Below are 12,571 nucleotides of genomic sequence, written 5' to 3' on the forward strand. Positions count from 1 at the left end.
CCTCTTTTCTTCCTCCCTTATCCCTCTCTGTCCGCGCGCTGTCACGATGCCACACGTACACCGACATGCCGATCTGAATTTGCCCGAAACTCCCCCTCCCTTTCCCTCCTCTTTCCAGTCCTCTGCCTTTGATTGTGGACGTGGGAAAGTACCGCTTCGCTGAAAGGATTGTGCGCAGCCGATGCATCTGTTGCCCTCCCATCTGCCCATCCTCCTCTCCTGTGCCATTGGATTCGTGTGATTGTTGCTTACCGAGGCACGCCACACACAGACGCAGCGGCATACACACAGTCACACGAGAAGTCCGCCAGGCAAATCGATTATACACCTCCGCCCTTTGACCGCTCTGCTAACGGAATCTCTGACGGTTGCTGTGCTGTGCCCACAATCGTTTGCGTTGCCTAGTGCTGTACCACTCATCGTCGTCACCATTGCTGCAGTTCTGGTAGAGCGCACATCCTCACACGTCGTCTCATCCGGCCACGTGCCTCCGCCCCAGAACGCTTCGTTATCTAAGCCCCTCCCCTCCTCTTCCCAGAGAAAGACACACACAGAGAAGCAAACGCGAACCCCTCGTGTGAGTGCGCGCACGCGTGTGACTGTCTCTCGTACTCTCTCTCCCCAGTTGCATGTGCTCCAAGCCTCTCTCGTGCTTGTGAGATTTCGCATGCACGCCAGCTCCCAGAGAGACGCACACACACACACACACGCACACACATACACACGCATACACACGCACTTTACCCTTTTCATATTTCGTCCGTCCCCCCTGTATCCCTTGCTTCTCTTCGTTGCTCTTGCCTCTCTCCCCCTTCTCTGCAACTCCTTCCCTGTACCGGCCCCACTCTACTCTAAACGCAGACATACACGCACACACATACACACATACATATACACTGGCCCATTGAAACGCCTCCACAGTCTCCTTGCCTGCCTTGCTTGGAGGAGGGGTGGAGGTGTTTACGGCCCACTCTCGCCTTTGTTGCAGCTGCTGCTGTTGTCTCTGTGTCGTGTGTGTGTGTGTGTCCTTGCACCAGCTGCATGTACTCCGCGCGCTTTTAGTTGGCCTGTTGCTAGCTCTCTCCCGACTTTCGCTGTCGTTTTCGGCGTTTGGTTCTGCCCCCCTCCCCATCCCTCCCCCCACAGCACTCGTCTCTCCTCCGGTACCACACCCGCTCTCGCTGTGTGTGTCGGTGTCTTCTGCTGCTGTGTCCCACACCACACCCCGTCCACTTTCTCATATAGAAATCTTTTCGCTGTTGTTGCGCTTCATTTTGGGATTATACCGGATTCGTCGAGACAAGCGCGAGGCGCATGGCAAGGGCGAAGCGCTCAGCACACGTCCCTATACACAACTCAGCCAGTGGGCCGAACAACAGCAACACACGAAAACGCAAAGAGCAGTGGTGTGTCTTCTCGAGGTGGCTGTTAGTGGGGTGAGAGAGGAGCAGAGAGTAAAGGACGCATCCACCCACACACACATACACACACACACACACACAGCGCGAGAGCGAAGTGAAACCAACAAAAACGAGCGAACAGACATTCTCGCTTCTCTTTTCCCTCGACCTGTAGCGCGTTGTTCTCATCATTGTTAGAGCGAATGAGCCGCGTGTCTTTGCAGCGGCGACCACATTCGTCGGCGCCGGGTGAGGTGAACTGCGCCGGTGCACCTGTACACCCAAATGCGCTTCATGCGCCACCTCGCCGCAGGGCGTCGGCATGCTCGTCGTCAGCGGCGTACTTTCCGACGCAGGCGAGTCTGTTCCGCGACTCGTACGGCCTTCCTTTGACCTGCGCTGCAGTGTCAAGTGGGTGCTCCTATCAGTCGCCGCACAGACGGCTGCATGTCTACGCGAACGGTGGGGGCCGAGACGTCGGCCCGCGCTACCACGACGTAACCTGCAGCCCCGGTGCCAGGCGGCCGCCACCACCTCCACGGCGGGCGGTCACGGCAGGAGCATCCGCAGGACGATCTCGCGCCGCGAATGGAAGCGGCGCCGCGGATGCGGTTGTGTTTCAGTACTACTCGCAGCAGCGTCAGAAGCGAGGGCAGATGCGTTCTCAGTCTTCTCTCCACGACTTTGAGGTGATTGCCACACCAGTGCGCCGGCAGTCATCCACGTCGAGCGGCGGTGGCTTTTCCGCACCTGCAACACCGGCTGGTGGGAACGTAGAGGCCTCATCTCCCCCGCTGCCCTCTCGCTGTACCAGCCGCCCCCCTGCGCACGATCGTGACGCGGGTATCCACGCGCGCTTGCATCGTCAACCCTCAGCATCACCGTTGTCTATGGAGCAAGAGAGCGTCATTCACGACACGTCGACCTCGCTGATTCCTCTCATGCCGCCTATAGACGAGGGCAGCTGGCCTGTGCAGCTATCTCCTTCTCAGCACCAGCAGTGCGAAGCGATGGTGCGGCTGCTGGCGCAGCTCCCGGCAGCACAGGCGCACCGCGTCCTTCTCGCTGCGATCCGCCAGTACGAGGCACAGCGCTTGCTCCAGTACTACGGTGGCGTGCATGCGTTGCCTGGGACTGAGAGCTCCCCGCGTGCGATGCCACGAACCCCGTCAACATCATCGCTGGCGTCGTCCCCCGTCAAAGTCCCGTCAGCAAGGCGGCACGACGACGGCCGGTCCGCTCTCTTTGAGGCACTGCGAGCCCGCCTCGATGACATGCAACGCGCCGACATGGCTGCACAGGCGCTCTCGCCGTTCACCGCGGCATCCAGTCACTGGCAGCGGCGGGGCGGCAGCCGAGCGGACAGACCGGCGCGTGGGCAGTCGCATGTCAGCCACTTCATCAGGGCCAGCCCGCCCACCATTCCTCCTCCCACAGCGGCGCGACGCCCGTATCTGGCGCGCCGACAAACGCCGCAAGACAGTGAAACAAGACAGTGCCCCGACTCCGGCGACGCCCGCGCACCGCGGCAGCTCCGCAGCCGTATTCTGGCGAGTCGTGTTGGCAAGCCGCGCGCCCGCGGCGCCGAGCAGGGATGCCGTACGGGCGAAAAGGGTGCTGCGGCTCGTGACGCGTCGGCTTCGTCGCAGAACCACTCTACGCCGCTGCTGCAGCAGCGGCACGACTTCATGAAGACGATCAAGCCCCCGCACCGCCATGGGTTGGCTGGTGCATTGTTGGTGGAACCCGGTGCTCCTCACGAGGCAGCACCTGTGACCCATGGCCATGATTCTGGTGGGCGCGCTAGTATGCCACCAGGTGCACAGGTAACAGCAGTTGCAGGACGGGGCGAAGGAGTGCGAGAGGAGGGCCTGTACAGGCCCGCATCGATGGCGGAGCGCAACGACGGCTCGCTGCCACCGCCCTTGCTCGCATTCACCGTTACCGGCAAGGAGATGCCCGACGCCAGCGTCGGTTGGCCCCTCGCCGAAGGCACCGCTCTCTCTCCTGGGGCCGCCGCGGCAAGGCGGGCATACTTGGAGCAACAGCAGAAGGAGCAGCAGCAGCGGCAGCGACCTTCATCTCTCTCAAGGCTTAGCGCGGACGCGGATGACGGGGAGGGGTCGGAGCTGCTGCCGGAATCGGCGCGGCGTTCGCACGTCACACGTGACGAAAGCGACGCAGCGTGCCGTTATCCGAGAAGCAGTTCAGCGGATTGCTTTGGGCCCAACTCTGGCAAACGCGGCGCGGCCTCGCCAGGCAGCGTCTCCCTCGAAGACTCGGCGCCGCGGAGCGGGGGGCTGAGAGGCTCCTCGGCGCCGAGTGTGACCCCAGCGCCGCTTACGGGCGTTTTGGCTGCCCCGCCGCCGCCGAAACAGATTCCTGGAGTGCATCTGTCCACGCGAGTGGCGACGGTGGGCTCAGCAGGCGAGCCCGCAGTCTTCATAGCAGACTGCACTGGCGCATCGACCTCGGCGCTGTGCGATCCCAAGGCGCGGCCCCACGATCGCAAGGGGAGCGACGACACTGGCACACCAGGTGCGCCACCATCCAACAACGGCGCATTCTGGGGGGAAGACTACGCGGCTGCGGCGGTGGGTGGCTCCTCGGGGTTGCACAGGCAGAATCGATATCGCGAGGGTGGCAGCGGTGCTGACCCCTCCACGCCACCACTCCAGGGTAAATGTGCGGAGGGACTCGATGGGCAGAACCTGTTCTCATCTCCCGCCCAGTTCGAAGATAGCGTCATCACTGCTTCCTCGATTAGTTCAGAGCCTTTCTTGCAAGAACAAGCCGCCGACAACGACCGCGACGGCGTGATAGCGCTGACGGCTTACTCTGCCAGTAGGTCGGCGGCCGCAGGATCACGGGCAGCCAACAAATCTTCTGACGAGCTCTTGCTTCCCTGGGAAATCTAGCCTCGTCCGCCTCCCGCACATCGTTGCCATCCGCGTCGGCGCTGCTTTAGCACACTTCTCACCGTGACAATTATATCGCCGCCGCCTCTCGCTTTCCTGTCTGTCGCACCAGTGATCATCAGATGGGTGGCGCAGCGGCCTCCGGCCCCCTTCCCTCCCCCGGCACTTACCACTAACGCCTACCGATCTGCACTCGTAGGTGCAACTCGCAGCAGGCGGTTCGGCGCATCCGAAGCCATAGTTCTCCTGCTTCTAGCCGTTCTTGCCTTTTCCTCGAGCACTAAGCGAATCAAAACCAGCAAGGCGCTGCTACCCTCACCACACCTTTTCTCCTCCTATCATCGACGTTCACACCACCGCCAAACGCGCTGTGCGATGCTGCAGAGCGGTACGCAGTACCTTTACTGCCGCCTAGGCCGGGTGCACATGAACCACTACCCCAGTCATTCGCTCCCATCTCCCTGTCCCTTCAGACCCACTCACATGCACCGAAAACGCCAACATGCGTCGGCCCCCCTCACGGAGTGGGCACCAACTAGCCCACAAGCTCCTCGCCAGGGAAAGGAGCGGCGCAGGACGTCACGCACACCCTCATCGAATTCATCCCCGAAAGGAGGTAGGGAGTTAAAGCGGCAGTGCCGGCAACAGGATGGGCTTGATAGCCGTGTCTCAACCCTTACCTAGCGTACTGTGAGCACGCGTTGGAGCGCTCCAAAACTAAACGGCTTGCACCGCTGCTGCGCCTATGATGCTGCTGCGCGCGCCGTCTCCATGCTGCACCCTAATTTCCTCTTCGCGCCCTGGCATGACCCTCGACCTCTCTGCGCCCCTGCGTTCCGCCTTGGCTGCCGTCTTGCGGCTGTGCCGCCGTTGACACCTGACATAGGCCATACACGTTTGTGTTTCTACACGCGACGATGCAACCGCAACTCACAGGTTCAACAACTCGCATCACCACCAGCTCGACTTCTGCTGCGGCTGCTGCTGCTACGCCCAGGGAGCACTGTGCTGGACAAGATGCTGCCGATCCCTTGGCACCTCATCACGCTTATCTTCGTGACTGTGCTGCTGCTTGTCGACCGCGCGCAGACGCAGAGCAAGAGAACTGCGGAGCAGGCAGAACTGAGCGCCCTGCACTAGTTCGCAGACAAGCGCCGGAGCGTGATGCGACCGCTTCGGACCGCGTCTAACTACTGCGCGTGGGATGGCGTGACATGCAACTCGAAAAGTTACGCGCATGTGAGCTCGAGTGGCCACATGCTCGTGGACGAGATGCCAAAAGTGGACGGCAGCGACTATGGTGCGCTGCCGCGCGTCGCGTTGATTGTTCTGTCAAACAATTCCCGCATCCACGGCGGCCTCGCGGACAGCTTGACTGCGCCGAAGCGTCTGCGATCGCTGGAGGTGAGCCGGAAGTCTGTGCACTGGAACCTGCCTAGCCGGTAGGACGGGATGGCGAGCCGGGAGGCAGTGGGCCTGAGCGGCATCTGCTTCTGAGGGTGCATGCCGTCGTCGTCGGCGGGCAACGCCGTGTCCGTGCCGTTTGCCTCCTCGAATTTGCTCTCCTTGCGTGTCTGTATCGGTTCTCGGACTCTTCTTCACGTCTCTACCGCAGACGTGCGCTCTTTCTTTACTTGTCTTTCCGCCTCCTTTCCCCCTCTTCCTCCGTGCTGCGATATCCGAGTGCCCACGTACGCCCCCCACCCTCTACTCTCTCTCTCTCTGTGTTGTGGAGGAGTGGGCGGCGGAAGCCAGGCAGCCCCTCCCTCCTCCAGCCCTGCCGATTGCCGGACCCCACTTCTCGCTGTGGCAGGGCCGCGCGCATGAGACTTGGGGAGGTCAGTGCGATGCGTCGCTACTGATGCCGGCGGGTGAGGTCGTGGGTGGTGCTGCCTCGGAGCGACCTGCGACCGTGCACACGCTTGTGCCACTCATGTGACTGGGCAGCGTGACTCGAACGCATCCCACACCCGACCCTCACACGGCCCACTGGTGCTGCGGGGAGCCTGCGCCACTCGTGGAGATGCACCAGGTGGCGGCCGACATGATGCGGCTGGCTGCGAGGCGACGTGCGAAGCGCAGGGGTGGGTGGAGTTGGAGGCAAAGGCCGCGCCGATATGACCTTGCCTGCATTGTTATCGCGCATATGCACACGGCTGCCTCGCGCCGCGCGGATGGGCGTGTGTGTGTGTGTGTGACCGGCGGGGCAGAGTGCGGCGTTCAGCTCGTGCTGCATGGCGGAGAAATGGCATCGCTGAATGAACAAGGAGTTGTTTCCGCCTCCTCCCCGTCCCCGGCTGTGACTGTGGCTCCGTGTGGGCCATCGGCCCGAAGAAGGGACAGGGCTAAGCGGAGGTGGCTGGACGAAGTGCGACGCGGCCGTGCATGTGTAGTGTGATAGGGAGACGCTCTTAGTTTTGCCTCTTCTGTGTTCTCCCCCTTGCCTCCGTGTGTATGTGCAAGCGCGGGTGGCCTACGGTGGTAGTGGCGGCGGCCTTGCCAGGTTGGGGTGTGCTGGCGCATCTGCAAGTCGCCCGTCGTGATCACATGTGCATCCGTATCGTCTAGACCCCCCTCCTTTCCGAGGCACTCACGCGCACATACTCTGAAACGATACTCAGAGGTCTTTCAGGTGCACTGCTCTCTCTGCGCGAGCGCGCCTTTTCGCAGGGTCGCGAGCCCCGCAAGTACACGCACATTCACACAGACGTGCAGAATCTCCTTGCAGCGCCGCCATCCTTGCTGCCTCCCTTCTTCCATCCGCGGATCCACTTGCACGCGTGAGAGCTGGGAGCGAAGGACAAGAGGACCAGAGAGGGAGGGTAGAAGCAGGCGCACGTCTCTGTATGCGTGATTGGTTTCTTGCCGGCTCGCTCCTGTTTACGTTCCGCATGCCTTCCCCTCCCCTCTCCTCGGCTCTGTCGCTGCGCCCCGTCGTGCGTGTGTGTGTGTGTCGCGTGGCGATGGAGGAGGCGAAGCGGTATTGTGGTGCTCTTGTTGCTTCGTTCTTCAGTTAATCCGTCCGTTCACCCACCGCCACTTCCCGCCTCTGTGATGATGCCGAGGGTGAGGGGGTTATCGACTGTCCTTCTCTTTACGTGGTTCGGTTGCGCCTCTTGTGCTCTCCACCCCTTTCCTTGCGAGTTGTCTTCAGCCCCCTCCCTCCCTCCCTCCCTCCCTCCCTCCCACACTTTCTTCCGCTCCGAATCGCTGATCTTCGCACGTCGCGAACTCGTTGGTTGTTTCATGCTATCGACCGTTGCTGCGTCTGTGTGACGTGCGGCGGCCACACAGGGGAGGGAAAAGGACGTGTGGGCGGGGAAGTGGAGCAAGGAGGGGGCGAGGCGCTATCTCGATGCTACGGCCGGCTGACGCGTACGCCAAGATGGATGAGAGAAATCCCTCCCCACAAACGACTCGGGCGTGTTTGCGTGCCCTCGATGACGTCCATTGCCCATGAAGGAGGGCAGGGCAGGAGTCGGAGTGAAGGGATCGAAGCAAAGACATGCGCAGGGTGTGTGGGCGTGCTGTTGTCGAACGCCTCCCAACTCCCCCTTCTGCCTTTCCCACAAGAGGCACCTCATATCCGTCTCTCACCACCACCAAGACGGCTTGCTTGCTTGCTGCCCTTGGTTGCTTCCTTGCGTTTCACCTGCCGCTTCTCTCCGCCTACTCCCTCCCCTCCCCTCTTACGCTCCCGCTGACTTTCTTCCGTCCCCCCTCGACTTACGCCTGTTCGTCGAACCTCTTCCCTCGACTCACTCGCATGCCTGACGACGCACACGCACACGCACAGCACCGTAGCTACAGGGATACATATACACATATATATGTATGCGTAAACAGGTCGTCACAGGCACACACACACCAGTGGAATAAAGACGACCGATACACGTGAAAACATACAAGGCTGAGGGCCAAGGTCCAAGTTGGGCACCACAATGGACTGGGATCGACCTAGTGGAAAGCGGCGGCGCACAGATGAGGAGGAAGCGTGTGAAGCGTTGGGTGGGCTGCTGCGACAAACGGCCTCACGTGCGATGGAGCGGGTGCGCCTGCAGCGACAGCAGCGCGGCTGGGAAAGCCAACTGACCGTCCTCTCCTCCTCTGCCGCCGCCGCCGTGGCGCGCAGTGTGAAGCCGATGGACGTGCTTGTGATTCGGTTCTGCATGCACTATTTGGACTGTAGCAAGGTGGCCGCGGCGAATCATTTCGTGCGGCTTGCGCAGGAGGTTGTGACGTCCAGCATCGAGCGGGTACTGGTGCCGCAGCTGTTCAGCCGCGATGGCAGCTCTCTTCCGGCGCTGTGCGAGAGTCTCGTCGCAGAGCACACCGCCGAGGACATTCAGGTGACAGTGAAGGAGGTTTCAGAGTTTGTCGAGGCCCGCGGTGCCCTTGGTGCCTGGATCGCCGACGCGACGGCCACTCGCGGCGATCGTGATGATGACGACTATGACGACGCCGACAACTACGGCAGTGGCTACTACGACCACTCGCGCTCGCGTGACCGCGATGATGGATACTCTCGCTTCACCAACGAGGAGGGCGAGGACCATGGGGCAGAGGACGATGGCAGATCGGCAAGCCCACACCAGGACGCCGAGGACTTTGCTCTGGCCACCACGTTGTATCAAGCTTGCGAGTTTTGGGTCCGTGTACAGGCCTTTCTGAACTCCTTGTCGCTGCACAGCGCTCGCCTGCACGTCTTCGCAATGCCGCCACGGTACGAGCGGGAGCTGCTTCTTCTCCTGTACGCTGCGACCCGTGGCGGCGGCGGCGGTGGCGAGGCGTCGCGGGAAGGCGAAAGCAACGGGGGCAGGACCACACCGGCAGAGGGCGCGTCGCTATCCTCGTCGGCCAACGCAGCGGCAGCGAAGGCCGAAGCGAAGGAGACCATCAAGCATGAGCCGATGTGGGACGGTGACGGGGAGGTGGCGGCACAGGTGGTCGGTGAGGGCGGTACGGACGACGAGGGCGCTGAGCAGACGGAGGCATCGGCGGGTCCGCGTCAGCCGCAGCAGCTGTACAAGGCTTCTGCCCTGCTTGCCGACGTTTTGGCGCTCTCTCGCTGCCCCGAAGCCCCCACGGGGTCGTCTTCGTCACCTACCGGCACTGCTTCAGATCCAGCTTTGATATCGTCGCCGTTGTCAGCGGCCGCGCCGCGGATCAGCGCCGAGGCCATGCAGCGCCTCCGAGGGCTCAACTCGAACTTTTACAAGATGGTGTACGCGCGGCTTGGCGTGATGGTGGCGCGTGATCGCCTCCACAGCTTTGACCGGGATTCCGCCATCACTCCACCCGAGTTCACCGTGCAGCAGCGCAACCTTCGCGAGCAGCTGGCCCAGCAGGAGCAGCAGCAGCAATACAAGGCAGACTTGATGTCCGCCGCCCTGGGTATTCCTGGGCAGCCAGAGGCCGGACTACCGGCTGCCTATGTGCCGGACGATGCCTACTACGAGAAGCTCTTGCATCAACAGCACGACACGATCGACGAGGACGAGGAGGTGTACAAGGGAGAGGTGATGGACTACTACCTTTCTCACCCCAATCGCCCCGGCGCCGCGACGGGGTCGCCGTCGAATTACTCGCGCTCTCGCTCGCACCACGGCGGCTCCTCTGCACGCGGCGGCGAGGCGGAGCCGCTGATGAAGCCGCATCGCTTCTGCAAGGTCAAGACGGGATTCACGTGGACGCAGTACAACCGCACCCACTACGACAGTCGCACTAACCCGCCGCCGCGGACGGAGATGTGGTACGAGTTCACTTTATTTTACCCAGCTCTCGCGAACACGAAACGCGACATGCGGCACATATTCCGCATCGAGGACACACCCGAGGGGCCGAACGACCAGTACTGCCTCCTCGTCTTCAGTGTCGGCCCGCCGTACGCCGATGTGGCGTACCGCATCCGTAAGAAGCAGTGGGACACCCGCCGCGGCGGGGTGCGCATCAGCTTCGATCAGTACGGCCGCTACAAACTCTTCTTTCGCTTCACCAACAGCAACTACCGACGCTGATGGTCTTCAAGGGGCAACGCTAAACACGAAGAGCGAGAAAACGGTGCACGTAAGTGACTTGCGCTTCTCCGTGTATCTGTCGCTGCGTGTGTATGTATGCGCGCGTGTGTGTGTGCACGTGCGCCATCAGCGTCGAGCGCCATGTTTCGATAATATGCACTCCTGCTTTTCCGACGTTGCGCCTTGAGCACGGGCGAGAGGAGAGAAAGTATGCCGGTGGATGGGTGTGTGGGCTGCGGCTGGGGCGTAGCGGTGCTGGCGGTGGTGACTGATGACCAAGGCGCAACCGCTACATGCCGTTACCCCGCCATGCGCGCGTTAGGTGCAACAGGCGACAACATGCACACAAAGTTTCTCTACCGTGGCGTTATGCGCGCGTGTTGTCGTCTTTTCCTTCTGTGACCCGTCCACTCGGTGAACTGTCTGACTCCGCCCCTCCCCTTCTCTCTCTGTGACTCTCTCCTCGCCTCCTTTTTCTTCTGTTGTTGGTGCCGTGTATGTTGAGCACACGCACACACGCACACGCGCAGGGGATATAGTGTTTTTCTTTGCGCAGACTCTTCTGCTTCTTCCCCCTCCTGACTCCTTCCACACTCACGCTCCGCCTTTCTATCTAGGCCATCTGTAGTAGTAGTATAGCAGCTAGTAGCTTCTCCATCACCGCCGGCGATTCGTGTAGCCGAGCGCCCTTCCTCTGCCTTCTGCAGTTTCCTCTGCTTCTATGGGCCAAGCGCGGCTCACACACACGCACACACACACACACACATGTATGCATATATATATATATATATCCAGATACACGTACCCGACGGCGCGTAGCTAGCAATGCTCCGTTTCACTGTACCTGCCTTGGTCGTCTTCCAGAACGCGTATGCGCCGCGCGTGCTAAACAGGATGACACCTGACCGCATGGAGCTGACGATGCTAATCCTGAAGGAGCGCAAGAAGAAGGTGCGCTACCTTGGCAGCAACTTCCAGGGCTTCAATGATCGTGTGCACTTGTTTAACGCACAGGGTGGCGTGCGTCGTGGTACCCGCTACATCATCGAAACCCACCACAATCGTATTCAGTTTAAGCACCGATCACGCAACAACAGCATGGTCGACGTTCGCGCCGTGAAAATGGCGGGCTCACAGTACGATTCCATGGGCAACTATACCCGCATGACGTGGGACAATTCTCTGTGCACGACAAACCTGCTGAATGACCCTAACTTCAAGCGCCACTTCAAAAACATGCCCAAGGAAGAGACTATCGGGGTGCTGGAGGAGTGGGGCGTACGCTACATCTTGCTGGACGAGATTCGAAAGCCGTCCTTGATGGACTGCAAGTACCACAAGCACCACCTGTACGCCGACAAGTTCTGGTGGTCGCCATCCCCAGAGACCAACCACATGCGCGGTGATGCCGAGTTTAAGTGGAAGGGCAACGAGCTGATAGCGTACGGCGACTACAACGCGCACATGCCGCACCCCGCCAATTTCGTTATTAGTAGCAGCAGTGGCAGCAGCGGTAGTGGTGCGGCCACCTCAAAATCGGCGGCGGCAGCAGCAGGCTCTAAGAAGGGTGCGTCGGCAAGACCGTGGTTTAGGCGTACTGTTGTGGTGAGGAAGCCGCAGGCAAGCGACACCAAGGTCCCCTCCACTGCAAGTAAGATCGCGGCTGCAGGGACGTCCAAGTAGGAGCGCGTGCCTGTCTTTCGGCTCCAACGCTCAAAAGGAGGCCACACTTTGGGAGACTGTACATGTTGCTGACTTTCCCGCGCCCGACGGCTTTGTGCTGCAGCGCACCGCGCTTTTCTTTCTGTCCCCCTCCTCCCCCCTCCTGCTCCTCTTCCTCTATGTCGTAGGCTCTCTTTTCTCTGTGACTCGCCGACATGTGCATGCGCACATTTTACTTCAAGGATGCGTGAGCGGTGCGTGCGTGCAAAGACGACATGAGCGGACTCGAGGAAAGGATGACAGGAGCTGAGGTATGCGGGAGAGGTGAGGATGGGGCGGGCAGTGCCAGAATGACCGTGAAATAGCCTGAGAGGGAGGGGGCGTAAAGGAGTCGGCTGAGGAAAGCAGAGAGGAGAGAGCGCGCGGGAGCGAAGGGCAGTAGACGGATGTACGGCGAGCGGGGCGGGTCGTGGTGGCCGTATCATTGGAGAGGAGAGGAGCGGTGGGGGACGACTCGATGCGTGCGGCCTCACATGAGCAGCTTCCCCCCCCCCCCCCCCCCCCCCCCCCCCCC

The 12,571-nt window shown here is 61.2% G+C and overlaps 3 protein-coding genes across 3 annotated transcripts; all 3 read left to right on the top strand.

Moving 5' to 3' along the window:
- Nucleotides 1-1,603: 1,603 nt before the first annotated feature.
- LDBPK_282490 (hypothetical protein, conserved) lies at nucleotides 1,604-4,318 on the top strand (the record flags this gene model as incomplete). The annotated part of the gene is made up of 1 exon (XM_003862299.1): nucleotides 1,604-4,318. One exon carries the CDS (start codon nucleotides 1,604-1,606, stop codon nucleotides 4,316-4,318), a length of 2,715 nt encoding a protein of 904 aa, XP_003862347.1.
- Nucleotides 4,319-8,259: 3,941 nt separating this feature from the next.
- Nucleotides 8,260-10,335, top strand: LDBPK_282500 (hypothetical protein, conserved; the record flags this gene model as incomplete). The annotated part of the gene is made up of 1 exon (XM_003862300.1): nucleotides 8,260-10,335. One exon carries the CDS (start codon nucleotides 8,260-8,262, stop codon nucleotides 10,333-10,335), a length of 2,076 nt encoding a protein of 691 aa, XP_003862348.1.
- An 825-nt stretch (nucleotides 10,336-11,160) lies between these two features.
- On the top strand, nucleotides 11,161-12,018 carry LDBPK_282510 (hypothetical protein, conserved; the record flags this gene model as incomplete). Its single annotated transcript, XM_003862301.1, has 1 exon — nucleotides 11,161-12,018. One exon carries the CDS (start codon nucleotides 11,161-11,163, stop codon nucleotides 12,016-12,018), a length of 858 nt encoding a protein of 285 aa, XP_003862349.1.
- Between the last annotated feature and the right edge of the window lie 553 nt (nucleotides 12,019-12,571).

Source organism: Leishmania donovani, chromosome 28, assembly GCF_000227135.1.
Source record: "Leishmania donovani BPK282A1 complete genome, chromosome 28".
In the NCBI taxonomy this organism is placed as follows: Eukaryota; Euglenozoa; class Kinetoplastea; order Trypanosomatida; family Trypanosomatidae; genus Leishmania; species Leishmania donovani.